This window comes from Lonchura striata, chromosome 2 (assembly GCF_046129695.1).
Source record: "Lonchura striata isolate bLonStr1 chromosome 2, bLonStr1.mat, whole genome shotgun sequence".
Lineage (NCBI taxonomy): Eukaryota > Metazoa > Chordata > Aves > Passeriformes > Estrildidae > Lonchura > Lonchura striata.
Window position 1 is genome coordinate 8,125,303 of NC_134604.1, and position 25,705 is coordinate 8,151,007.

General features: G+C 38.2%; 1 protein-coding gene across 1 annotated transcript in view; it reads right to left on the reverse strand.

Moving 5' to 3' along the window:
• LOC144248939 (uncharacterized) overlaps positions 1-25,705 on the reverse strand; it is a 141,592-nt gene that overhangs the window by 25,796 nt on the left and 90,091 nt on the right. The window contains exons 6-7 of the mRNA XM_077790950.1: positions 14,379-14,415; positions 12,515-12,577 (exon numbers count right to left, since the gene is read on the reverse strand). Coding sequence (XP_077647076.1) covers positions 12,558-12,577; positions 14,379-14,415 — 57 coding nt within the window. The 3' untranslated portion in view covers positions 12,515-12,557. The remainder of the gene's footprint in view (positions 1-12,514; positions 12,578-14,378; positions 14,416-25,705) is intronic.

Sequence of the window (25,705 nt, forward strand, 5' to 3'; positions counted from 1 at the left end):
CTGATCTCCTTCAGAGAAATTGCTTAGGTTAAGATCATAATATCTCCCAATGTAGACCTTGCTGTTTTAACAGATTCCATATTCTGCAGATGTTTTCACAGAACTTAAAAATTGGAAGCAGCTAAATTTACTGCAAGGAGATGGAAACTTATGAGTTGACCAGTTTAGTGACATTTAGGGAATTAACGAGATATTCCATTAATTTGTGTCATGTGGAACTACTATTACACTCTGAAAAGGACTAATAGACCACCATTCTGTGTCTGGAAGTGATCAGCAGCCAGTAAACTTCATTCTCTCATAATTTTAAAGGGAAAGAAGTTCTGGAACCTCAACAACTCTTCAGTGCATGGTTTGAATCAGAAATATTGCTACTTCTAGCGCCACTGCACATACTGTTCTTATTCACACAAATGTTTAGCATTCTTGATTCTAACTAGGAATTTCCCTAAATTAAGTTTTGTGGTAACAGGCTGCAAATTAATTACAGTTCATATAAAAGCTGGGGTTATCTTATTCTTTTTGATTCAGGCTTTTGGGAGTTTTATATTTCTCATTTACGCAAATAAACTGAGCAGATGCCAAGGGAAGGGCACACACACAAGTTAATTCTCCCTTATGATGACACTGTGCAGTTATAATATGGCTATAATATAATCACATTTACTGTTTGTTGTCTTAGACTAAAATGAACTAACCAGCATCATTACTATATTGCCTGCATTAGTCAGTTACCGCTATCTGTATGCCTTTGCTCTGGATTTTCAGTTTATCTTTAGATTTATATTTTTTGGTTTCCTAATTCTCAGTAGTGGAGGATAATTTTGAGATGGTTTCAATATGTCTGAAATGTGCACTACCCTCAGATACTACTTTTCATAGTTACTGCCCTCCAAATTTTTATATTATAATAGGGTTTTCTGCTTATAAAATAAATAGGAATTGACTAGGGAATACAAAAACTTATCCCTAGGAGGGAATATTCTGTTTATTTACAAATACGAAGCTTTGTCTGCAAATCTTTCCTTCCTTTAATATTTCACAGTTACCAAGATGCACCAATGTGGATGAAGCACAACAATGTGAAGCTACAACATCCTCACATCCTTTCCCCATATCTTTCAAGTCCCTTTTTTCTTCCACTTTCCTGAACTCCTGTGCCTACATTCCCAGAGCCTCTATAAGTGCCAATGAGCAGTGACTGCAGTTCCATTCCTTGTAGCCACTCTCTCATTCCATGTGCAGCTTCAATTTCCTTCCCACTCTTACATCCTCTTACACTTCTTATCACACAATAATTCATCCTCCCTATTCCTTCCTTCCTCCCATACAGATACACTCTGCAACTCTTGCTGCTTTTTTTCATTCATTGGTTCAAGTACAAAGGTTTGGTTTCAGAAAAGGTAACAAAAATTATCATTAATTAACCTCTTCCCAGCTCCTCTCTGGAGCATTCATTTTTAAAAGTTATGAATATTAATTTATAAACATGAAAAAGAAAGAAAGCTTGTATTTATAAAATTACTATAGATTTCAAAATCATATAATCTGTTTTTTTATGCTTTTCAATCCTTACTTTGAAAAATACCTGCAGCATGAAAATAATTAGGAGAGTGTTGCAGCTGCTTTTACAGAATCGTTTTCTGCATTTAGTAAATTTCTTACCAATTAACAAAATACTAGATTTCCAGAAGTTATAAGTTACTTATTTTCAGTGAAAATTTTGTAACAATCTCCAAGATGTCCCCTTTAAAAGCTCATTATACAAAATTCTAGAAACTAGATCTTTTACCTTTGAATAGATATTGAATGTGGGAATTTGGGGGCGAAAAATTCCACAAGAAAGGTGGGTTTTAAATAATGTATTTGCCAAACTGCTATTTAAAAACTGAAGTTTAACTAAGAATTTTCTTTCTTAAAATATTTTCACACTGCACCTGAATGACTTGTTATTGAAATATGAGTTCAAGTTCTATCGAAAAATTCCTTACCAAGCTGGTTTTGTAGACTTTCATTAAATCTCCGATGAAGCTTCTGAGTGCAAGTCCAAGTAAATTAAAGGCCCAATCAATAAAAATTGAAATCAGCCTTGCAAATCATGTTGCCTGCTAAGAACTGTCATTAAATTAGAGTCAAATTAAATTACACAATAACAAACAACAGCCGCTCCTCACGTATGAGAAGGATCCCTCGAACAAACCTCCTCTTGCCTGGAGATGAGCACAGCCTGACCCTGGCTGCAGACTCCCAGGGTCGCCCCTTGGAGAGGATTCCCACATCCTTGGCTCCTGCCTTAGGGAGCTGTGTGGGCTCAGCCCCGTGGCCTTGAATCACAGCCCTTATCCTTTTTGGTATTCCCAGCAGCTCACATGGCTAATAAATAGTACATTCATTAGGCAGACTGCGTGTTTACTGCCACAGACCAACACTTGGACTGTTTTAGCCAAAAAACCCCGAACTGACTCAATGCTATGCTCAATTCCTTCCTTTTTGGGCACAACGCTGCACGTCCCCATCCTTGGCGGTGTGGTGATTTCAGCCCCTTCCAGTGACAGCCACCAACAACTCACGATGGGCCCTGGGTGCCCCTGGCAGGATGGTGCCTGTCGTGCTAAGGATGGAGGCAGGAGTGCCTGGCAGCATTCCCTGACAGCACTGCCCTAAAAACAGGAGGCTGGGGACAGCACTGTGCTCCCATGGCAGACAACTCCTCCCACAGTGCCAGGCCAGGGGAGGAAAGGAGTCCCATGTCCCCTGGGAGCACCTGCTTGGCTGGCAGCAGCATCAGTAGGAGTATCAGGTGTGCAAGCTGGGCCTGTTTTCTCTGGCTTCATTGTTTATATTGCCTTTCTTTACAACAGCCAGAGGAGAGAAATTAAAGGGCTATTATCTCATAACAGCGGCTAAGAGTGAATTGGCGCTGCATGTTTAAGTGTCAAACCTACAGAAGCACAACCTAGAGGCAGTTCCAACCACTTTATATATTTAACATCCTGTCATTGGGTCAAAAAGCTGTAAAAATGCCTTTGCACCTGAGGTTTCTCTTTTAAAACTTGCCCAGATGTTGTAAATCAAGAGGATGCTGGCTCCTAAATGACCAAGATATTATGGGAAAAAAAGCAGGATTGCTTCAAAATGTTACACTAACTATGAGTTAGGTTCTTAGACTCATCACTAAAACTTACATTTTGCCCATTCTGTTACAGCTATAATTCAAAACCAAACTAATGATAAAAATACCTCTAAATTCTTCCTGTATCAGCTGATAAACATTTAAGAAGAGCAATAGACTTTGCAATATTTAATAATAATCACTCGCAAAAATGGCTTTATCACACAGGAATCACATACTTCACAAGTCACATCCTGAGTAAATGCTGTCTAAAGAAATAAAACCGTTCTCAAGGAAAAACCTCCCTAGGGCAGTAGCCAAACTGCCAGCTGTGGTACCTCAGATGGACTCAAGCCTGCAGCCTCATCTCCAAGTGTGTGTGGGCCATGAACAGCAGAGGTTGGGAATTTTCAGACACTGCCTTCCTATCCAGTGATGAGACACAAGTTCAATACATGATTTAGGTGGTCTGAGCTTAGTTCTTTGCAATACACAACATGGAAATATATATATTTGGGCAGGAGAGCTGAAGAAATTAGAAGTGAATATGGTAAAATACATACTGTTGAAAAAATCTAGCCTAAGGATCAAAAGCTAACATTTGGACAGAAGAACTTATAGAGCTGAACAGCTATATGGATCCACTGTTCCCTGTGCTCCAGCTCACAAAGATGTCCCCCCACCAGGACATCAGCCTCAGCAGCAGCTCTCAAACATCTTAGCTCAACATAGTATCAATCCTCCTTTATTAAAAATTCTACAACCAAATAATTTTCCTCCCAATAAAAGGCTCAACTGACACAGGAAAATCTGCAGGTTCAAGTAACTTATAGAATAAATTCCCTTCAATTGTGCAAACTAAGAGCTCTAAGGCTTTTTGAAAAGGTGGAGATGGAAATACTCTCTGAAAGTACAAGATTTGCTGGACAAGCTGTGATACAGAACAGCAGCCAAATATTCTCACCCCAGGACATTTGAATACCAGAGGCACTTTTAAGCCATGTCTCCATCTACCATGGAATCTACTTACTGGTCCAGACAGAATATCTTTCTTGGGTAACTTTCTAGGAAAAGAGCCATTTACATGGATTTAGCATGCTCCAAATCCTATACATAGTATAAAGTGAAGTTCTTCCAAGCAACAGTGAAGTCATCATGGTCAAGTTCCCATCTGATGGTTTCTTCCTAACATGGGAAATGAACAAATTAGTCTCAGCAAACTAATTGCAATGGCTGAGATGGAGAATTTTGGGATTGTGTTCTTTTGTTCATTTCAGCGTAGTGCCAAGCAAAAATCCCCAACAGCAAATATACATAAAGATATGTATATTTGACAGTCATATAAAGATATGTATATATAACAGTCATCTTTCCTATGACATGTAAATCTGCTTTGATAATGCAGTAACTACAAGGCTGGGTTTTGTCAGGGAAAAGTGAGCCTGGGACTACTTTTATTGTCCAGGGGCTTTGAAAAATGAGAGTCACACAGAGTTTGTGCAAATTCAACCCCAGAGTCTCAAGACAGACCTACAAAGGTGATAGTAATAAACAGCTTTGTTCTCCTTCCCAAGCTGAAGAGTTGTGACAGAAAGGACTCATGGAGAGTATGTTTTGAGTAAACTTTGCTTTCTGCTAACCTTATAAACACAACATCAATCCCATATTTCTCTCCAGCCGCCAGGGCATTCTCAATCCATTCCTGTTGCCAGTATATTTGTAAAAGATTCTACATCCATTACCAGGATTACAATGATGTCAGTAAATGAAGAATCAAAAAATGACCAGTGGAAAAAGTGTGTGGAGACCAAAAGTAAAAGTAAGGGAGCTGCATTTCCCAGATAAACCACATATTAACCCAGGTAAATCACTCTCAACCAAGGAAATAAAGTTTAGTTGAGGTGACTTATTCAGACAAAGACAATACAAGCATCTATACCACATGCAAGAAAATACAAGTGCACACCACTCCCTTTTTCCCCAGCCATGAAAGCAAAGCAGTACACAAGGATGTTGTGACTCTTAGGAAAAAGGGTTAGTCTGCTGGTCTGTGTTTGCCTCTTTGCAATGAAGCTCTTGGTGCAATGGTTGGTGCATATCCATGCCAGTCTTACTCAAGCCAGAGAACTACCTAATCCAGAAAACTTCCAAGTACTGGTGTTTATGGGGGAGATCTTTCCATTCAAATGAAGGTTCAACAAAGCCCAGATACACCAAAGGGATCCATGCATATTTTGCTGTAAGATCAAATACCATGATAATCATATTTCTAAAATAAGGACTAAAGAGACAGAAATTCCTGAACATGAGGATGTCATTCTAGAAAACAAAAAAAGAGGCCTGATCTCTGAGTTTTTACTCAGATTTTTCAAGCATTCTTGATAAGACTTCATAAATGTGAGGCTTACTCTTACTGTTTCTAGAAGTGGAATGAAAGAGGAGGTGAGGGAAAGAAAGCTCAAACAAAATTAGCCTGAAATTTTCATATTACAATGAATTACAGCTGAAATATCCAGAAGCCTTATGCAAAATTAAATTCTACCAAAAAGATCACTCTGATGTAAATATTTTTACTATATGAACGCCAAAGCTAAAACAATTTCATTTCTGTGTACTGTGTAATACAAAATCATTAGCTTTTCCAACTTCTATTTAACTGTGGTATAAAAGCAATATCCACCTTTAAACAGGGCCTGCCATATGTATTTATTGCTTGTTTTATTAAAGATATCAGAAGCTGCTCTCAATAGAATAGATAAATTAATGTCATATGAAACCACATCCAAAAGATCTGAAACATTTCAAGTGCACTTCTATTGCAACTTTATCAGTTGGGCAACCTATCCCAGGTCTCTTGCTGAAGAGTTTCAATAAACTAATTTTGGAGAGTATTAAATGCTCTTTGTCATGTTTAAGGGGCAAATTTTTGAGGAAAATCTTTTTTGGTGTTGCTTTTAAATATTTTAACACGTTCTTTACCTAAAAATCTCTAAAGAACTTCAACTGTTTTGAAGACAAGGAAGGTAAACAAAGGATGAGACCAAGTGAAACTCAGCATTTTCTTTTGCTGAGTAGAATAATAAAGCCAGAAATGTGCTCATATATTTTTGACTACTCTGTCCTATTTCAACAGCACAAAATCAATAATAACTTACTTTACCTCTTCTGCTAAACTGGATTAACAGCAGCTTTGGTATGGGGAAAGGTCCCAAAATGACTGTGCCCAAAACATCCAAGTTCTGTCAGTGCTTCCAAAGCATGGTTGTTAACACAGAAATGCCCCTCTAACTCTGTTTTCTTCTAATGTGCCTCTGGACAAAGACCTGTGGGCTGCAGAAGGAAATACAAATTCTCCCCAGCTCTCTGAAATGACCTATCTCTTAAGACAGACAGAACGCAGCATTGCAGTGGGTTTTTGCCGTGCTGAAATTCCTTTGTTGGGAGCCAGGGCTCACCATGGATCAGACTTAATCTTTACTAAGGAAACTGTGGCAAGAAGAAGGGTACTAGGTGGGTCAGTGCCTCTGCAGTTTTTCTTTAGGACTAAACTTATGAAACATTGAGGACATGTCTCCCAAAGGAACAACCGGGAGTCGCAGATCCATTGGATCTCCAGATTTTCCCTAAATATCTTAATGGGTATTTTTTCCAAATGCAAGAAGCAAAGTAAAGGCACAAGAATGACAATGTTCTGCCTTATTTACAGGAACAAACACTCTCAAATGGGCCCTAGGTTGGAACCCATCCCTGTTTAGCCATGGCACAAAGTGCATTTATTTCCTACAGAAGCATCACACCAGTGTAATGCTAAGTCCACAAGGCACACTTATATTTCAACTGCACTGCAAAGGTAAAATATGTCAGACTTAAAATAGACAATATGTTTTATGACTTTAAAATGAAATCACAGAAGACCTAACTCCATCCAGCTGTTCTTAATAGAGCTTTTTCCCCCCCTTTGTTTTTCATTCTCTACCTTAATCCGCTTCAAAATTACCTCACAGTCTCATTCATTTTTTGCTTGTAACTTGATAACTCTTGCCAAAACAATGTATTGCACATTACAGGGTAAAAAACCTAAATTAAAGAACAGAGAAAGAAATAGAGAAAATGTATATTCATTAAAGCTGGTGATGCTGCAATGAAAATTTGCATAGCAACCTGCAACTAGGCCTGATAGAATTACAAATTTATCATGCCTTTGAAGGACAGATGAAACATTCCCACATTTTCTGCATCAGTCATTTCTATTCAGTTCAGCTTAGTATAAACAATTCTCCTTATTTTGCAACTAATTGAAGAATTAATACAAAAGGATTGAACACCTGTTGCTCTGTTGGCAGAAACCAGCAATTACAATGTTTCTTTCCAGTGAACTTAAACTACAAAAGAAAAAAATTAAAATAACAAAAGAAAATGTACTTGTGATCAGAGTCTTTTTGAATCCACAGAGGATATTGCAGTTTTTACCCAGATTGTGAGTGGTCCCTGTTAGGCTTCATTGGCTGATGGAGGTCTCCCCTCTATCCTCCCATTTACCCACTGCTTCCTTAAGCATTTTCCATCAGCTTGGAGCAATTCTGATTCACTCAACCTCATCTCTCTTCTCTCCCATATACTTTAAGACATGCTTAAAATTCAGTCTGGATCCACCTGTCATGGAGATCCTCTTTATCAATTTCCTATCACAAAAATTAATCATTGAAAATAAGTGCTGTTAAAAAGATAAACTAAATCCATTTTCATTTCCTATTATTCCTTATCTAGAAAAGGGTTCAGGTAAACTTCAAGCTGGTAGGAGACAAACACAGGGACCTGTGAGCAAATGATTTTTTTAATACACAGACATGGAAAGAAAACACAACCAAAATACCATCAACCTTCAAACCCACTTAAAATAAACATTCTTAACTGTCCTTGCTGATGCAAAACATAAAACAACTAAACATTGGAAACATCTAACATTTTGTTATGTTCACCTCTAATAAAAGCAAAGTCAGAAATTCAGGGTTTCCAAATACCCTGAAAAGAGCTTGCTGGTAACTTGGCAGCTCCAGGAACAGATCCCTCACCCCTGTGTGGAACAGTCACATTTCACCCTCTCCTCATCCCATAGGAGTCTGATCTGTCCCTGACCACGGCACCACAGGGGTATCATGCTCCACTCTCTTGCGGAGCCCATAAACAAACCTAAGTCACTTTCCAGCAAAATTATCACTATTGCTGTCTTTTATGATAAATTATTATTGAAAAAAAATATTCCTTTTCACTTTTTATGGAAAAGTATGTGAAAAAAGACAGCATCACTTTTTCCCAAGTATTATGGAATGAGCATCACTGTCTGGTCCAGATGCTCTGACTTTGGCAAAAATGTGTGTTCCATCTCACTGGGGAGGCCTCATCTTTGAGGTCAGTTCCAGAAGTAGCCTTCACTTAAAAGATCATGGTGAATATACAGGCACAGCTCTTTTCTCTTTTGCTTCATAGCTATTTCTAGGAGTGGAAATACTCATGCTTTTTGTCTCTTTTTGTCAGGATACCTGCTCATGGGATATATATATTAATGGACATTTCTTTGTTTTTCCAGACAGGATGAGGAAGGCTGCAGACCAGAATGAAATGGGATCGTGCAAATTAGGGCATAAACTTCCACAAGCCCAATTTTGTCTCCAGAGTCAGATTGCGATTTTTTTTCCCCCCACCTTGGTTCATTCTGCTATTCATTAAAAAAAAAGAAAAAAAAAAAAAGAAAAAAAAAAAAAAAGGCATGCAGACAAACAGAGAACACCAGGACTGAGGAGAGATAATTTTGTCTATGGCACCCATCTCATGTGGGTGAAGGCACCTAGTGCTGGGATATGACACTGGAGGCAGTTTCCAGTGTATTTTGGAAACCATTTGCACAGGGAGTGCGACTCCTCCAAGTCCTGCTGAGCTAGAAAGATGAATCAAGGACCAAAACAGACAAGGGCATTTTGGGTCAGGTCAGACCCTGGCCCAACATTTGCCCTGATGTGCTGTGTAAGGACACAGGTGCTGAGACCTCAGAGTGGGGCTGGGCTGAGTCAGTGAGTCACAGGAAGGTGGGAACACAGGTGGGCCTGCAGGTCATTTGGATCTGTGCTCATTACACCGAGTTCTTCAGGCAAAAAGAAATAATATCATAAATCCAGGGATGACCAGGATCAACTTGTGACATTGCCACTGCTATCCAAGCAGCAGCATGCAATATTTTATGGATAGCATTTTAAGGACAAAAGAAAATGTTCTTTTCCTTTTCAAAAATATATAGACCTGTATAAAGCCAGCAACAATAATCAAATGTATAGGATAAGCTATTCCCTGAAGAAAGAAAAAAGCATTAAATACTTGGTATTTCCCTGAGTTTATAAATGAAAATAACTTTTAAAGCTTTCCTGTTAATGGAATTAAAATAATCATCATTCTTTCCTTAAGTGTCTGCAGTACATAGTCACAGTCCATTAAGGCAATGTGTCACCATTGTTCATAACAGGATTTAAATGAAATAATCAAGTCATCAGGACTATTTCAACATCAATAAAGCCTCAGAGTGATCATTATGTACAGCCATGAAACAATACCTTTTTGCATATTTTCCCTGATCAGATTAAAGTGGTGATGAATTCCTCGATGGCTCAAGTGTGCTCCAAGGAAAGCTAGAAGGTTGTACAGTTAACTCCCAGGGTGTAACTCTAAACCATACAACCTACTACCTCAACCCGGATGCACACAGCTTCCGACGGTGACCATAAAGTCTTCTTCATTTCTTCAGCCTTTCTTTGAAATGTGACAGCAGCCACTGGCCTACATACTTCCCATGGAGGGAGGCTTTCAACTGCAGTTATTCTCCACTTTTTAGACAATAAGGCATATTCTTAGATAGATTTTTCTACTGCAGAGGTAGAACTTCTGTTCTATCCTGTTTACATATGTATAAAGATTTATACGTGTGTTGTGTGTGTATATATATGCATGCATATTTGATAGGGATGATGCAAGCCCAGAACATCTCTGGAAACAAATGAGTGTTTGGTCTTACTTTACAATAAGAATAAAATATAAATGTCTTCTTTCTTTTTGAGTGCAATGCCATGGAATGGCATATTTAATAAAGTCAGGAAATTGTATATGCTATACTCCCTACAATTCCCTCACATCACTTTCTAAATTTTAATAAGATATTAAGCCAAAGATGCTTAAAGCAACCTATAAAAGAACAAATCCCTCAATCAGGTTGGAAGGCAATGGACAAGAGCAGAATTCCAAAATCAGTACATGGTTTTGTACTCTCATTTGGGCTTGTTGTCAAACACCGCTGCAGTGGGTGCTGCGTGAAGTTTTGCCAGATCACCACACTGACACAGACCCATAGAAGCGAGCTTGTGCAGTGCGTTTCAACACAAGATCGGATCTACGGGTTTATGCCAATTGGCATCGCTGGGCGGGGTTTTCCTCTTACAGGGAGTGCAGAAGACTTTAAACAAACAGACATACGATGCGATGTGAGAACGAGTACTCAAGAGTGAAAATATTACCATCTATTGTAAAGAAGGCTCCTCCAAGCTTAAGTGCATAAATGGTGGAGGCAACAAACAAGCCAAAGATTTGTGACTAGTTTCTATTTGAAAATGAAAGAAAAAGAAATTTTACACTTTAATGGCCATGGATTGTTTTGTCTTCAGCAGGAGCTAACGTGCTTTTGTGCGCTTTGCTTTACTGAACCCCCAACTCCCAACTTGATTCTGACTATGGTGCGCTCTGCTGCAGTCAAAAACTGGACGTGACATAGATGTGAACAGCACAGGGTTTCCTTTGTGTCTGAGCTCATATCATGTAATACAACTCAAAATAAAACTCACCCCACAAAATCTGATACGCAAAAAGGCACAGTGGAGTGCTCCCATACAACATTGTGAAAACTGCATAGCTATTTCTTCACATTACATTGCAACTACAGTACTGCTTGACAATAACTTGTTGATTAGATAACAGCCACTAATCAAAGCAAATAAGTTAATTTGTGTATTTTATTCACTAACACTCCCATCAATTCAATTCCCTAGTAATGAGAAATGTAAGGGGTAACAAAATCTTGCAAAACTTCAGGGTTAACACCTACAACAAATCCATCCTTCTTGTGACTGGCAAGCAACCCACTAAAAATTATCCCACACTGAATGTAGGATGCCCTAAACAACAGACTGAAAATGGCTCCTTTGGGGCAAAACACAGACACAATTCTATAACTTATATTCTAACCAAAAGCATTGATAAATGCTGCACCTTTAAGCACAAAACCTGACACATCAGAATAACTTGCAACAATATAAATGTGAAAGCATTTGTAAAATGCAGCCATTAGATGCAGGTACAATTTCAAAACCAGACACCATATAAAGGTGTCTTTTGATTTGAAGAGGTAACTGAAATCTGTATCTGAATAAAATTTTAATGCCTTCCTTCCACTAGTTCTCACCATAGTCCTAATTCTGCCATTGTTAGTTGGGCAAAACACCTTTCAAGAGAATAAATGTTTGTCAATAGCAAAGTTTTTTAACAAGGCAATGTTTAATTTTCTTGCAGATTTCAACATGCATTTCTGGTTCAATAATGACAGCTGAGCATTAGTGAATTACCATTTCCCTCTTCTTTTTTAATTTAGTGGATTAAATCTTGCATGTTCATACCCTCTTGCATTTTAGAATAACTTTATTTTCTAGAAAAGTCTCTTTTAAACCTGCTTTTACTTTCTATGCAACACTTCAGCATTCAGAAGGAATATTTTTATAACTGCTTTCTGCTGACACTGTAGAGAATATGTACAGACAAGCCCCCAAACTAGAATAGTTATCCTAGTAACAGAAATGCAGACTGCATATAAAACTTACTGAATGATTGTAATAAGTGCTATAAAATTGCTTTTCCAGTTTTCTTACTTTTTTATTTTTGTGAATAGAAAATATATTTCACATTTGAAAAAAAAAATCGTTACTGCATTATAATTACATAGAAACAAGTAGATATATGTACTACAAACATATTAGTAATACGAGCATATTAGTAAATATATGTCTTATATGTCTTATATATCTGGTAGGCCTAACCAAAGAACAAATTATGTTTTGACTTTTCAATTAATTCTTAAGCTTCATGTAAACATACAGTATAAAGCTACATTTTTATGCAGTTACAGCTACACAAGCTGCAACATTCCCAACAGCAAATAATGAGAGCAAAAGTTTAATAAACATTTCTGAAATTATACTTGTAGGCTCTCTTAATGAAATATATGTTTCAAACTGCTTCAGATTCTTGCCAATAGCTTTATTGTATAACCAAAAAAAAAACCAAAAAACAAGGTATTTAAGAGCACTGTATTACCTTCGCTGAAATCTGGTATCATTAACTTCTTCATTTTCCTTTTTCATTTTAATTTTTCTTTCACTAAAATAAAAAAAGAGTAAAATCAAAAACAGTGAGAGAAAGATTTTGAAATACCTGCTTCATGTGAAGTGTTTTCTGAACATGAAATAGACACAAAATTAGTAATTATGCTTTTAAGATATAAACCCGACACTGCTGATGCCCCTCCGCAGGGCCATGGGAAGACATGCTGTGAACACGCACGCTTTGGAAAAGGGACTTTTTCTTTTATTATTTTCTAGCCCTTTATTAAACCTAAAAAAACTTAATTTCTATTAGGAATTTCAGAAGCGAAGAAGCAAACTTAACAAAAGGGAGTACTTTTTATCAAGCAGTGAACACAATGAGGTAATTAAGTATGGAACTTCAGAAAAATACAGGCATAAACTAAGTGGCTTAAATTAAGAAGCATTTTCAAAAACTTATGGAGAGGGGAGGGAAGTGATTTTTCTGACCAGATAGAGAAATTTGAAAAGTTATTTTAAGCTAATGCAAGCCTTGGTTTCTCAACAGGCTTAGGTATCAATGACAAACAAAACTATTCCAACAAACTATTGGGGAGGGCAGTATCACCATAAATCTAAGAAATACTTTCTGGTCCAAAATGAGTATATGGAGGTGTATGTGTCATATATATAAGGTCTCAATTCAGCAGCTTCCCAGAATTCATTGCAAAACAACAAAAATATAAAGTAGCAAAACTAGCATATAATCTTAGAAATTACTCTCTAATCAATAATGTATAGAAAGTAAAGAATATGTTAAAACATATGTTCTATTTCATAAAGGAATATTTATAAAATTTTTTATTAGAGATGCAAATATCATGAACATTTTGAAGAAAAAACAACAAATGTAAGAGTTTCTGATGAAAGAGACACCGTAATTTTAAAGTAATTTCTAGCTGAGAACATCTGCATTTTTATCATAAATTAAAAAGACTAGGAAAATATTAAAAAAAAAAAATCCAAACTATATAAAACAGCTATTTGGCCAAGATTTTCAAAATGTGTCAGTCAGAATGAATTTTGTTGCACACTCTTCTAACTGTTTAGGAGTACGTTACAACAGACAGACAATTGCCTTAAGTGAAAGGCTCTACTAAAGCGTCATATGCTCAAAACTTACTTTAACTGTACATGCACTTATCACAACATCCCGAATGGGTATCTTAAATACTGTTTTCAGCTATTCCTGGACAAGTGCTGCCTTTCTAAATATGTTAAAATAGTTACTGTTACTGGCTGCAAACCAGGCGTGTTTCATGAACCTCCCAATAATGTGCCTTTTATTCCAGTGCTTATCACACTGATTTCTTTGTAACGGATTTAGATACAAACTGTAAGAAACTCATATTTGAATTAACTCAGTTACAACTTTAATATACAGGCTACAAGAGCGATCCTTTCCTGCAGCTTAACACAGGTTTTTTTTTTTCACTTCTCCTCTTTAGAAACTGAAAGCATGAGTCACACTGTAAAAAAAGAATTTAATTTCCTTAGCAACCAGATCTAAATACCCACAACTTTCTTAGAGATAACCAAAGCTTAGACTGAGTAAATGTAACATTAAGGTCTTTGCATAACTCCAGTGCTTAGCTAAGACAAAATGTGCCTAACCACTTATTTCTATAGACCCTCGATTTTTTGTTTACTTTCTATCTTTAGCAGCATAAGATCAAACACACCCCCAAAAAGTTAGTTTTAAAAAGTGGGAAGAGAAGACCGCGTTAAAATAATACACAAGAACTCGGTTGCAGAACAACATGTTTAAAACGGCTTAAAAAAAAGAAAAAGAGGAAAAAAAGAAACAGAAGCTATACCTGATATGAAAGGTACGTGTTCACCCAGTGCCAAATACTGCTATGTGAGCAATAGTGAAAAAACCAAGCAAACAAACAAAAAATTAATTCCATCTTTCTTTTTTCTTTCATTTTTCTTTTTTTTTTTAACTTAAAGAAACAATCTCCTATGCTCATTTTGTTACACTGTTTTAAGAAGCTCTAACACGTCCTGATGCCTCTGTAGTGAAACATGCCAGATTTTTTTTTTTTTTGGAAGCAGGAGAGTCACTTTTTTTTTCTTTACTCTTGTATGTAGGACAAACTCAGATTTGTTTCTTCTTCTTAGGGCTCCTGTTCTTTCTCGGAAGAAGACCAGGATCCCTGTCTTCTCTCTCTCTCGCTCTTCTCGGAATTCCAGGCACAAAGCACTGCGCAAAAGCTGCACCAATCCTTGCCGCAACTGCCTGCCCAGGACAAGAGGTGGGGAGAGACCAGAAAATTCACCTCACCCCTGCGCCGGTTTTTATAAATGGGGATTGCACAAATGTGCCGGAGCAAAGGGGTGAAAAGGCAGGGTGCCAGTTTGCTACACTAGGCTGCAATGATCTCATGTTCAATGCTGTCGCCCCGTTTGCCCAGTTCAAACGCCTGTTCATGAAACAGGAGGAAAGAGAAAAAAAAAACCAAAAAACAAAACAACCAAAAAAAAAAGAAAACCCAGAAAAAATAAAAATATAACAACTTTTATCCTTCAGGAGGGCTGCTCTAAACTACATGTCACCAATAAAAAATAAAACGTGCAGTTCTAAATAGCAGTTATGAAGTATAATTATTCTGCTTATATTTTCTTTCTTTCTTTTTTTCTATCTGGAGATAAGAAGCAGAATTTATCAGGCGTGAAAGGGACAGCCTCCTGGTGGTGTGCCAAAAAAGCCAGAATAAAGGCAAAGTTGTGCTTCAAAGCTCAATTGCTTGCTGAGTCTGGCTAAAGTCAAGTATTAAGATCCACCATTTTCTGAGCCATGTAAGAGAAGAGGAAAAAAGTCAGAACGGGCACCGCTTTCCAAGTCTCCGTTGGCACCATCACAAAATCTCAGCCGTAAGGTCACATGATGCTCTGCCAAATGTGGAGTGCATTCCCATAAACCATTCTGCTGATACTGCGAAGGCAGCTATTGTCTAGTTTATACCCAAAGTTCAGCCCACTCTTCATTGAATTAGCTGAAAAACGCATCACCTTTGGGGGTTGGGAGCCATGGAAACGTCTACCTGGCAGGCTGCCCACTTTTTCTGCCCAACAACCAGAGATGGAATTGTGCTGCCTAATGTAATGATGACGAGGAATGTGAAGAGTCGTCCAAAGTGAATCTGATTCTTGCAAAGCCTGCTTCATTTGCACAGCAAACTCTGGCTTCTTGTCATTAAAAAGGGGAGGGGGAAGGGTAGAAGAAAAAAAAAAAAAGCGCCTTTCTCCTAAATGTAGCAATTAAAGGTCTAGTAAACATGCCTAGTCTGCAACTTTCCTTCATAACATACTGAAATGGTTCCCAAAATAAAGCACTTGGTATAACACAAGTTTTCTGATTTAAAGCAGCACTCCCCAGATTAATGTGACATCCCCTGGACATTTTTTTCTCCTTAAGTAAAATAAGAAAAGGAAAGGAAAAAGCCCTACACAGCAGATCTCTCATCTCTTCTTTTTACCTGTCTTTATTACCTCCTGATTTTATCTAACACAAATTATACATGCACGCAGCAATACCCACCAGTAACAGTGGGGCAGCAATATTGCTGCAATCTCCCTCAAAGCAGTCTCCTGAGAAAATTGCTTGTGTTTCCAGCAACACAAAACTCTTCATCTGAGCCCTCTTATCTTCACCAGTGAGTAGGACAAGCTGGTCTGCAAGTTTGCAAACCAGCACACTTGAAACCAGTCAGCACCCTCCCTTCTTCAAAATGCATTTAAACTGGATTTTGTGAAAAGAGATGCAATCAGACAGGATGTATAAATGGTGTAAGCTACTAAATAGACTAAGTAATAGACATTACTCTTCTCTTACAGACCTGAAATTTCGATTTTGCCCAGCTATTGTTCTAAAATAAAATGTCACGGAAAATGTCACTTCCAAATGAAAATACCACATAACCTACTGAGCAACAAACACATGCTCTCCTAGCACCTGAAAACCTCATACAGAAGAATTGACCTCAGAGCTTTGTGTTGTCAACAAATGAGTTTACTATTTCTACACCATGAACTTTAATAGCTACTGCAAAAAGTGATGTTAAAAACATGGCAATTTCTCTGATCCTCCCATTAATAAAAATGGAGCTATAGGAGGAGCCTCCCTACCTATTAGCATGTTTCCAAATGCTCCTGTAAAGGTTGCATGCTAGAACTAAAATCTGTGAAGAAAAGGCAAACAAACTAGGAGACATCAGGCTAGAAACTGCAGTGCAAGGATAGGAAACCCGTTCCCAGAGACACTGCAGGCTATAACTCTCCAGCTCAGCTACTTTTATGCTTTGTTTTACAGTTCTTTCCAGTTTCACTTTATTTACCTGGAGGAAATTGAAGGTTCATTACCAAAGGAAGTGTGAGAAAGGGGGCTTTGAAGTAGAGGAAGATTGTTATGATGGTGGTGCAGCCCTCCGAGTGAGGTCCTGGAGCTGTCACCAGCTGGGACTGAGACAGTGCACACGACATCCTGGCAGCACAGGTCACACCCTGCCTTGCTCCTGGCACATCCTGGGGGCTGGCACGCAGGTTTCTGGGCTGACAGGTGTGCCTGGGATGAGGAGAACACTCAGAGCAGCCTCTACAGATGCTGGTGGCCATGCTGGTGGGACCTAGAGGATGGGGAGAAGGCACAGGCACTACAGCCTAGCAGGGACAAGGGGCTGGGAGGAGGTGCTGGGTACAGCATGGGGTGGAAGTGACCCTGCTCCATCTGCTGAGCCAGTGCATGTGGGATCAGCCCCACTCTGGTCAACTGGTGGGGGCTGTCGGTCAGAAGAGAAACTTGCTGTGGCTCCAGAAAATCAGTTCATGGCTTAGTTCACCTCTTTTTCTGCTTTGGAGGCTTTCAAGGGCCAGCCCTCTGATGCAGTGACATGGTGTAAGCTCTCTCAAATGGTCTTCCAGACTGCAATGCCATGTGCCTGGTTTGGAATCCAGAGATCCTTTCTTTTCCCTATGAGCTAATGATGGCTGAACAGGTACCACCAGGAGGTAAGTGGAAATGCTGCTTATCACTCTAACTACTTGCCACAAGACCTATGGCTTGGGTCACAGGGATCACACTGACCTCCAAGGGTCACAAACAAACTCTGTGTGTCATTACCCCTCAGTCATAAGAACAATGCAAGAGGGTATTCTTCCATAAAGGTCTTTTAGATTTAATAACATATCTTTTAGATTATTTAGAACTAAATTAATTTTTCCAGACTCAGAAAATACAACCAAATGTCTTTAATTAACAATTATGTTGAAACTGAAACTTGAGATTCAATTTCTATCACTTTAGTAGCTTTCTTATTCATTTGAGCAAAAATCAAACCAAATTTTTACTTTTTTTTTTCTTATAGGGCACTTGGGACTCCAGTTCATCCCATCTTACATTTTACCATTAACTGTAAAAATGTTTAGGCCATAATACATCTCCAATGGAATCACCCATATGCCCAGGTGCATTTTGAACCATGGTGAAAAATAAGGGTTTCATTAGAATTTAGTAGAAACCTTCAACTAAACAACAATAAATTAATATACTATTCAAATTTGCTACTATTATTCAGTGGTGATACATGAAAAGGACAAGAGAACAGTCTGACTTTCAGATCTCAGAAGGATATTTGCCAATAATTACAAATAATAGACAGTCTGAACTGGGCAAATCTGAGCAGCAGTTTTTGAGGGGTGACAGGCACCGCATCCTACAATCTTTTTTATTTTCCATGCATGGAAAACCACTTCAACATGTGGTTAGCCCTCAATAATGAGTACTGACTTCACCAATATTCAAGAAGGATTTTAAAAAGCTGTTAAAATATCACTTGCATATGTGCCTGACAACAATTAGAGATGTAGATGAGCCTCAGAGTGCTTTGCCTATGAACCAATTCACAGGCAGCACAAAGGGAATGGAGAAGTTGTGTCTGTGGGAGTGCCTGGCCCTGTTGAAGCACAGCTGGAGGAGGCAGGAGGCCGGGTGGAGGGAAGCTGCACAGAAACAACCTCTCCATGGGAGAGCAGGACACTGATCCTTCCTCTGCTCAGGAGGCAGCAAGAGGAACGCAAGGAGGACAGGAAACCTGGGCTTCTGGTCACAGACAAACACAGTTGCACTGTACTCAGTTCCCACAGAGCAACCATCATCCCAAAATTCTCAGGTTAAAAGGCTAATCAGTGGTAAAGGAATGATCAGGGTATTCCCTGGGCTTGACAACCCACACAAGATATGACAGAAAATCTGAAAGAGAATGGGAAAGAAACACAACAACTCCCTGTGAAGGGAGAGGTATAAAGGGAATCTGTACTCTCTACATGGCTATTCTTGAACATGAAAACAAAACTAGAGAGTTTAAAACTTTAAAACTACAAGTTAAAGTTGAAAATGCACAAAGTGGAGAGGACATGCAAGTGCTGGATATATTGCACTTTTCTGGATAACTTTAACATACTATATTGCACAGCATAACACTTTAGAACTAAAAGGTCTTGCTCTGCAGATCACATTCTCAAAGGCCCTAGTGTACAGAGGTGACAAAATTATTTGTAAAATGCATGCAAATTAAAAGTTATCATCTGCTAGCTACTTTAATTTTATCCCCAAATGGCACTATGCCTTCTGTTTTTTTCTGCCTTAAGGTTAACAGCATTGAATTAAGAGACTTAAGCAAGATGCTCTGTGGTAAGAGCCAGAGACGTCATTCCTCCTAAATTTAAGTGTAATTTTCCCTTTTCTGAAATTTCCATGAACGATTTTGTTTTAAATTCCTTTTCCTCTAAACTTTTCACTGTGTTATTTGAAACTTATTTAACTTTTGGCCTTTGGCTGTATGGCTGGGTATCAGCTCTTCACAACCTCTTTTCTGCTTTGCTACTGGATTAAGACAGTCTTTAGAAATAAATAGCAATAGAAAACAGAATAATGCACATCCAATATTCTTTTTCATGCAATAAAAGCCTTGTTCATGGATTTTTTAAGATTAGTTCTTCCCTTAAATGTGCAGATATTCATAAATAACAAAGGTTACAAATGAAATGAAATTAAACCACTACTGAAAATTCAGCTGAGCCTCTTCCAGTAACTCTTGCACAGTATAATGAAAGTACCAGGAGCAAACAGGGGACACCATTCTCTTCTTCACAGGGGAGCACAGTTGTGGCAGAATAAACAGCATTGGCTGCAGGAGACCTGGTTTGGAGATGAGTTCATAGCAAGGCCCAAGCAAAAGCCAGGCTCGGTCACTATTCACATCCCTTAGAATAACTTAGCCTTTTATAGGTGATAATTCAGGCACAAAGGGATACATCCCTTTCTCCACAAGCAACAACAGAGTGGCTCAGACAGGTAGAATTGCCATGGTGTTCTAACAAACCAACCCTGAATCTAGGAAGATCTTTGCCACATACATTTCCTTCAATATACTTGTTTCAGCTCTGATTTATTTCACTACTGTCACTCCAGAAACATTAAGTAAGTTCACAGCAAGAGATAAAACATCCAATCCCCTCACATATAACCACTCTTAGATGAAGAAAAACACTTACATTCTCTTTACCTTGTTTGTCTCTTCTGGGTCTAAGTGCGAATATGACTGAGCATTATCATCACCATTCAGTGGATGAAGAAATCTGAAACATCTATTTGTTCCCCCTAAATTTAAAAGCTTTCAGCACATCACTCCTCAAAATTCCTAGGTAGCATGGCAGTTAAATGTTTTTACCAGTTTTAGAGGCGAAGGAATCAAAGATTAACTTGTTTTCAGAAACAACATTACTGTACTGAGCACAGAATATCTGACACTGCTCAGTGATAAGTACACTGCACTGAATCAGAAGTACTGCCTTGAATTAGATAATTTCTAAATAACACCCACACAGTTTACACCAACTTGTCCACTACCTTTGAAAACTGAAATCTGAAGATAACTTGGTGTAGCTCCTGGTCATTAGAGTAGGAAGACAGTGCACACAAAGGATCAACTAGCAAAGAGGGTGAACAATAAATACCTCCTTACATGCCTTCTACTTGTGATAAACAAAGCAATGTCTGTCTTTTCCTAACATCTCCTCAAAACAAGGACAAGTATAGCCAGAATGGAAGCCAGAAACTTTTACAGGTTCCTGATTTAGCAGCACGTCTGGTGCCTAAACCTGTCCCAGAGTAACTCCCACCCCAATGATCCCCTTCAAAAACAGCAGCAGTGCTCCACTGAGTTCATGCACGTGTGCAAAGAACACCATCACAACAATCCTCTCCCAAGCTTCAGAAGGAAAAATCCTCAGGGGCCTGGGATTGCACAGAGAGAGCTCAGCAGAAAGCCCAGACGACTTCTTGCTCCCTACTGCCCAGTTATGTAGCAAGGGCCACCCAAGGTCACTTATTTTTCTTAGGACTCATTCTTGACCTGAATACTGACTGGTAATATAAAAGATGTCAAAAGGATCTTCTTTGTGCCATTGATTTATCTGTCACTGATAAAGAGTTTTTGTTTTTTCTTTACTTCATACTTTTATCATATGAACATGTATGAATCCTGGCTGCTCATACCTTAAAATCTCATAAAATGTCCATAAAAAATGTTCATTGCTTATAAAATGATCATTTTGCTCAGCTGCCCTGAACCAAAAATAGAACACAAGCTGTGTGTCACCTATCCCCTGACTGCTATAAATGACACAGTCGTACACCTCAGTATGGCAGAGTTCATTGGCAAAAAGAGAAAATATGAATTTTTGAAACATTATTAATTATTTCAAGAAGGAAATTACATGCATCTCTAGGTCTTTATATTCCTACAGTTCTGGACAGTACTTTCCAAAACATCATAATGTTTTTCAGGTAGATATATATGTAGATATATCAAAAAATATCCCACATATTTTCTTATTTTAATTACATAAAAATATGGGACTTGTGTATGCACTTTGCTGGGTTACATTCCCAGCAGGTTGAGTTCTATTAGCCTGAAAAAAACTGGTCAGGTCATAACTCTTAGTTGAAAAGAAAGAACATGTGCATTATAATCCAGTGCAAGGTGTGGTTTTGATTTGGCAGACCAAAGTATCAAGTGGTTTTGAAGTAAAAATGGTTAGAGCAGTTTTAAATATTGCATTATTCAATTTCCCTACTGTGAATTCTTGATTCTGCAAAATATTCTCACCCTAAACAGCACAATCCTTCAAATCTAGATATTAAAGTACTTTTATATTGAAGAAATTAACACTTGGTACATTGAAATGTTTTAAATATTCATTCTAGATTTTGACTCTTTCGGTGGTTTTAGTACAAATGGCTACATTTGCAGTTATATTTTAGTTTGAACTGACTTCATTCTGTGAGGAAAACCTACACTTCAAAATCAACATCTCCAGATAACCTGAACAACAGAGATAGAGGCAGAAGAGATCAAAGGCACAGAGACTTCTTGTAAGAATGAGCAGGCTATGAGTGATCAAAGGCAGGGAGGAGAGGACTCTGGATCTTAACTCCTACTTCCACTATACATGTATAATTTACAGGTTATTGACTTGTAGAGGGGGAACGATTTATACACTAAATATAGTTTATAGGCTGAAAAGTTATTTGAAATACAAAAATTAACTTTAGTTGTTGAAAATATACAGGCAGTATATTTTAAAATCCCATTTTCCAATAGGAAATGCTGTTAATATAAGCAACTTTCTTTTCAATAAACTGTGTCTTTCTGAGAAAAATGAAACTTATAAAAAGGCACAGTATGGCTGGTGGATGTCATCACAGAGAAGATATTGTGCTGTTTGATAATTTACAGGAATAATGGAAAACTCACGTTCTGAGTAAAGATATACTAATTATACCAATTTTGGGGAAAATTCAGTGCAATACAGAATCGCAGAATGGTTTAGACTGGAAAGGACCTTGAAGATCATCTCATTCCAAATCCCTATTATAGACATTTTCCTCTATCCCAGGCTGCTCAGAGCCCCATCCAACCTGGCTTTGAACACTTCCAGGGATGGGGCATCCACAGCTTCTATGGACAACATGTGCCAGGGCCTCACCACCCTCACAGTGAAGAATTTCTTCCTAATATCCAAGCTAAAACTACTCTCTGTCAGTGTGAAGCCATTGCCCCTTGTCCTGTGTCCCCAGGCCCCAGTAAATAGTCTCTCTCCATCTCTATTGAAAGTTCTCTTCAGGCACTGGAAGGCCACAATTAGGTCACCCCAGAGCCTTCTCTTTTCCAGGCTGAGCAAGCCCAGTTCTTTCAGCCTTTCCTCATAGGAGAGTCCTTAATCCCTTTATCAAATTAAAGTTCCACACTATCTCTGTGAAATTCACTTTGTGTAGTCGTATCAGGGCATTTCTTTAGCTTTTGCCTCACACATTTTGGTAATATTCCTGTTTACAAGCAGACTTTCCTCCGTAAGAGTTATCACATCTTCCCATACAGGATATTCAAATCAGGACTGGGATCAGCTATTGTGCAATCAGTTGAGTACCTTAGCTACGAGATCCTTGGTTACTTGATTATCCATCTCTATCAGAATTAAGTTCTGTACTGGACAAAACATTTCTAATAATTTTTTTCCTAAAAACAAAGGAATTGTCCTCAAGTTTTGATTTGGCCAATCAGGTAAAAACATTTACTCAGAAAATGCTGAATAACGACATAAAAATAAATACCAAGCATTATGTGTACATTAGTGAAAGAATTAAAATTCAGAAATGATACATGAATTAATGCAACTTTTAATTCCACAGCTCATTGAATTTTATGATATTACATCTTTCTTCTGCCCCAGATGCATTCACACACTGTGAATTTCATGTTAATATCCAAATTTTCTTCTTGGTGGAGAGACAGGAGCCTCATCACAGCCAAGTACAGTGTAGCTGAAAACACATCTGACTTTGAGAAAATGTTCTAGTTCACACTCTACAGTAACACTGCAGCTTGGACAAAGGGTGACATAAATAAGCACAGAATGATTACTGAAGAACCTGAAACATAATGAACCATTAACTAAAACCAGACAGCACAGTAGGTTAGTCATTGGTTTGAAATTTTCAGTAGTGGATGAATGACCAGCATAAAGGAGACTTCAGAGGACCAACAATCAACCTAAATGATGGTTTTTTTTCTTTCCTAGTTATAAGTAGAAGATATTTATTTCTTGTTTCAAATTGTGACAAGAGTCCTCAGTTGCCTTTCAACCTCTGTCTGGAATTCTGAACCACTAGCTTACACAGTCTGCCTGAACTTGAGAACATTAAAGGGTTTTTATGGTAAACTTGCACAGGTCTTTGGGATCTCTACATCTTTGGGATCAAAGTAAAGAATTTGCATTTTTTCATTACAACAAAAACATGTAAAGTAAAATTTGGACAAGAAGAATCCAGTATGAATATGACACTTTTTGATCAGTACTGCATATATCTTGGCTTAAAAACTGGGAGGCAGGGCTTGTTCCAGTGGCTCAGAGATAGGTATCTACAGAAGAATCTACATTTTGGGCAGAGGGAACTGTCTGGTTTGCTTTCCAGAAAGACTCGGTTGCTGAAGAGAGTCAGTTTACAGCAGTCACAGGACAATCATAAGGAGGTCTATTCAAAGGATTGGCAGCTGCTGGGTGCCTAGAGGAATACTTCTGGACTTACTGACATGCCATCTTTCTTATACTTTTCTGATTGTAGCAGGAAATTAAAGTTTATTGATCATTAATCTATAAATGCATTGCTTTCAATTTGTTAACAGACGGTTCATTCATTCACCACAACTCCAGTGGACTATGTTTGATTATACTTCTGCTTCCTGAAAAAGTATTTTTCTAAAACACTATGGTAACCAATGCTCACAGAGCATGAAACCAAGCAACCAGATTTCTGGAATGCCTTTTTGGATAGCTTTTATCTAGCAGGAAAGAAGCAGAATGCAACATGTAGGCAACAGTCCCCTTAGTTAAAATGCTGCTAAGTTCTACAAGCAGAACTAGCTCTGTTCCCAGAGGATTAAAAATAGTCATGGGATGGTGAATTCATAGAATCACAGAAAGCTCATCTCATTCCAGCTCCTGTGCCATGGGCAGGGACGCCTTCCTCTAGACCAGGTTGCTCAGAACCCCATCCAACCTGGCCTTGAATACTTCCAGGGATGGGGCAGCCACAATTTCTCTGGACAATGTGTTTCAATGCCTCACCACCTGCACAGGAAAGAATTTTTTTCCAAGTTCAAGAGAAATAAACTTTCACAGGGAATGCCAATATCCTCTTTTAATTTGAATGAGCTATACCTGATTGAATGTAATGCTGCACACAAAGCATGCAGAAACTTGGTCTCCACACGATGAATGTCCTGTGATGAACCTTTTGTTGCATGCTCTGGGAGCAGTCAGGCTGTATAATGTCTCTGGGCCTTAATCATGCAAATTCTTACACTTGTATCAATCTGTACAGTTAGCCTTCTCACTGAAATTATAAGAACTATCTATTATGAGTGAGTCTGTAGAGCTTTGTTGAGTATGAGAGCCCTAAAATCAGATATTGGGTTTTATTATGTCAACAAAGAATTAGTGCAGTAAATTTCCTATAAAATACTTTACTGAGATCTTTGGAGATGATCAAAACAGCAACATATGAACCAAAACATTTGTCAATATGTCACTGTCTACCTCAGACCATTACGTTATGCTGGCACTGACAACTTGGTTAGTTTCAAATAACTAGCCAAGTGGCTTCTCCTATATATGTGGAGGATCTCCTAATAAATTGTCTCCTTATCTACATGGCAAAAATTAGGTTTTCACATGTGCAATGTCTACTTGAATTTCCTCCTCCATTTCTATCTGTCTTCAAAGTATCAGAAATCTTTCCTGCTCAGGACACAGCTGTATAACTGGATGCTTAATGGAAAGCCCAAGATACACCACCAATCTAAATAAAATAAGCCTAAGGACTGCTTTGCTCTCAATGGATTTGGCAACATACTAGAAATACCTAATAATGAGAAAGAAAATTAATATAGTATTTGTATGCATTTTCAGTCACAATGTAAATCCTAATCTTGAAGTGTTTGTAAACCAAGCATATCAGAAGAAATAGCTTTTTCATCAAAAAGGGCTTCCTACTACAGTGCTGTTGTAACCTCTTTGTGAT